Source organism: Sinocyclocheilus anshuiensis, unplaced genomic scaffold (assembly GCF_001515605.1).
Source record: "Sinocyclocheilus anshuiensis isolate Anshui unplaced genomic scaffold, SAMN03320099.WGS_v1.1 scaffold207, whole genome shotgun sequence".
Lineage (NCBI taxonomy): Eukaryota > Metazoa > Chordata > Actinopteri > Cypriniformes > Cyprinidae > Sinocyclocheilus > Sinocyclocheilus anshuiensis.
Window position 1 is genome coordinate 5,204,064 of NW_015551045.1, and position 2,878 is coordinate 5,206,941.

The 2,878-nt window shown below is 38.6% G+C and overlaps 1 protein-coding gene across 1 annotated transcript in view; it reads left to right on the forward strand.

Moving 5' to 3' along the window:
* The first annotated feature begins 1,112 nt into the window (after window positions 1–1,112).
* Window positions 1,113–2,878, forward strand: part of LOC107661736 (mitogen-activated protein kinase kinase kinase kinase 2-like) — a 24,637-nt gene continuing 22,871 nt past the window's right edge. The window contains exon 1 of the mRNA XM_016451496.1: window positions 1,113–1,392. Within this exon, the coding sequence (XP_016306982.1) occupies window positions 1,300–1,392 (93 nt within the window). The 5' untranslated portion in view covers window positions 1,113–1,299. The remainder of the gene's footprint in view (window positions 1,393–2,878) is intronic.

The following is a 2,878-nucleotide window of genomic DNA, read 5'->3' on the forward strand; positions in this document are numbered from 1 at the left end:
TTACGCACACCGTTTGAGTGTGCACCGCGCATGCGCAATTCTGAATAACGGAGATTAGCCGCTAGGTGGCGCTTGTCTAACAGCCATTCTACTATGGCGAAGGCTTGGCGGTAATGAATAGTTTAATTAACAAATACAGTAGAAATTAGAAAATAAATAATTAGGGAGAGAGTGAATAGGTTCGAGGACCGAATTCGGATCAGAGTCTTCAAGATGAGTAGTGCAGGGTCCCCAGTTATATCTCTAGGGATTCGACTAGATCATGAATATTAATTACTTACGGTGACGTTCTACGTAATTAAAATTCATGAGCCAAATATTCGTACATTTGCTTTCTCAACATATAGCCTAGAAGTTGACAAGTAAAATAGTGTAGAGTTTTAAACTCTGCATTTATACTTAATGCAGGATCATTGCATATAATCAGACATCACACATATGTGGCTTATCAAGGCCAAATTTGATCAATATCTTGTAAATATAAATAGGAAGGTGAATAAATAGGTGTGTATAAATAGGAAGTTCTCAAGTCACTTTATATTGTTCTGACGCCGAAGAACCTGTAGATGGCACTCGCACACTGACTGTACAGTTTCAAACAAGTAGCCTATATATTGTTATTTAATAAATTGCAACATAAACAATTGTATAATTTTACTAAATAATTGTTAAAGTTAAAGGAAAAGATTGGTATTTTATATTTGTGATAAATTACATTATTCAATATCTACTATAACTTATATAATATTGTCATATATCACTTTTTTTTGTTGTTGTCCGTGTTTTAAGATTTGGAATGGAAATTTAAGATTCTTTTTTTTCTCATTCAAAATTTTTTTTTTTTTTTTGGTCAAAATATTTTTTATGTCTTATATAACACAGTTGGCATACTATATCTCATTACAGCCTTTTGTCATCCGTATTTAATTTAATGTAAACTTCTTAATCTAAACTCTCCCTCTGATAATGTAGCGTCATACAGGACGCGTTATTGTGTGCGTTACGTCTGCGCTATTTTATGATTCGTCTATCGATGTTTTTTTTTTGCTTGTTTTTTGGAAACTTTGCGACTTCCTGACAAATTGAACTTAAACAGAACGCGTCTCTAGACCCTGGCGTTTTGCGCCATCCTGTTGCGCTCTTGCGTGAACGCCCCTGTCAGAGATGCGTTTGTGTGATCGCTGCCATGTTCACTCTAGTGCACTTGTTACGCGGATGTTGAGGAAGTCGTGGCACTTGGATGATATCATCCGCTCTTGATGTAGTACCGTGAGAAAACGAGTCAAATGCCGCGCTGCTATGGACGCGATCGGAGTATCGCACACGGACCCGCTCGATGACTATGAGCTGATACACCGCATAGGCAGCGGGACATATGGAGATGTGTTTAAGGTAAGAAAACGACAGAAAGTTACCTCAGAAAAACGATTTCCGTGAATATTTAGTGCAGATAATGCTCTAAGGCTCTTGTGTTTGTGCCAGTGATGTAAAATATGTTGCAAAAATTCAATAACTAAAGTTTCCATCCTACAACCACAGTTACTTAATCTTTCTGACATTGTCTGTATTCATTCATTCATTTATATATACCCCTCTCTCTCTCTCTCTCTCTCTCTCTCTCTCTCTCTCTCTCTCTCTGTGTGTGTGTGTTTCATGACAATAGTGGCTAAACCGTCAATTACCACAGTTTTAGTTTTTGGCTAATCATGCCTTGCTGCAAGCTCTGTTTGGGGACATAGTAGCTGGTTTGTTGTTGGTGCAAAATGGTCTATCAGCAAATTTACATCTTGTTCCAGTTGTTATAGTTTCATTACACAAATGCTGCATCTTAGTATCTTGTATCTTAGTTATATTTGCAACATTGTTGATTGTGCTTGAATATCATATCCTTACTGTGTAACATATTATGCATTTGCATTAACATGTTAAAGGAACTAGTAATAACTTTTGAGTGACGCGTGTACTGACTGTCTGACCATGTTTCTGTCAGGACCACTATCGATGATTGACAATTAGAATACAGTTTGGATTGGCGGTATGGTTCCGTTCTGGGCAAGAACTCCGTGCGCATCCATGCAGCCTAGCATGGATGAGAGCAGGGAGAGCAGCGATAACCCCCCCCAGGGTAAACAGAACAGAACCAACATAAATGTATTGCAGATATCGTTAAAGTTCAATAATGTTATGTACACATTTTAGAATTAGTCTGATTCAAAGGAGAATCAGAAGGCTGAATCCTGACTGACAGAGGAGGAGCTGGGGATGGAGAAGGGTAATTAGCTATTGAGCAATGCGAAAACTGCTGATACTACTGCGGGACCTTATATATGAATACTTAGATAGGTGTCGTATTCCCATAGGTTGATGGGGATCAGCTGAGAGTCAGCTGATGCGAGCTTGACTAACGTGACCTGCCAGAACTAACGCTACGCTAGATTTCTGTACTATGACTTCAGTTTTCACACCCCATTGACTTTGATGTTCAGTAACGCCCATGTGGCGCTGCATGTTTAACACCATAAAAACATGCGATTCTACATGTATGCATTGTGGGTTGCTTCCTTATGAAAAAGAAACCATGATACTAAACTAGAATTTGCAAATGGAATTTGTTACTTTCTATGAACCGAACTGGTCATGGGGGCATACCGTGCAACAGAAATAACAGGATGCGAAAAACATCTTTTTGCATACAATAAAAAGATTTGCAAACTCGGTATGCACATTTTGTCTCTCTGAAATGTTTGTGTAGAGTATCCAACGGTGGCCTTGTGCCCTGATTGGGTGGATTGTCCATTTATATCACCCTGCCTGGACAAACATGAATCATGGCCTTGATAACGGAGAAAGACACATTACAGGATGTGATTTGGGTCAG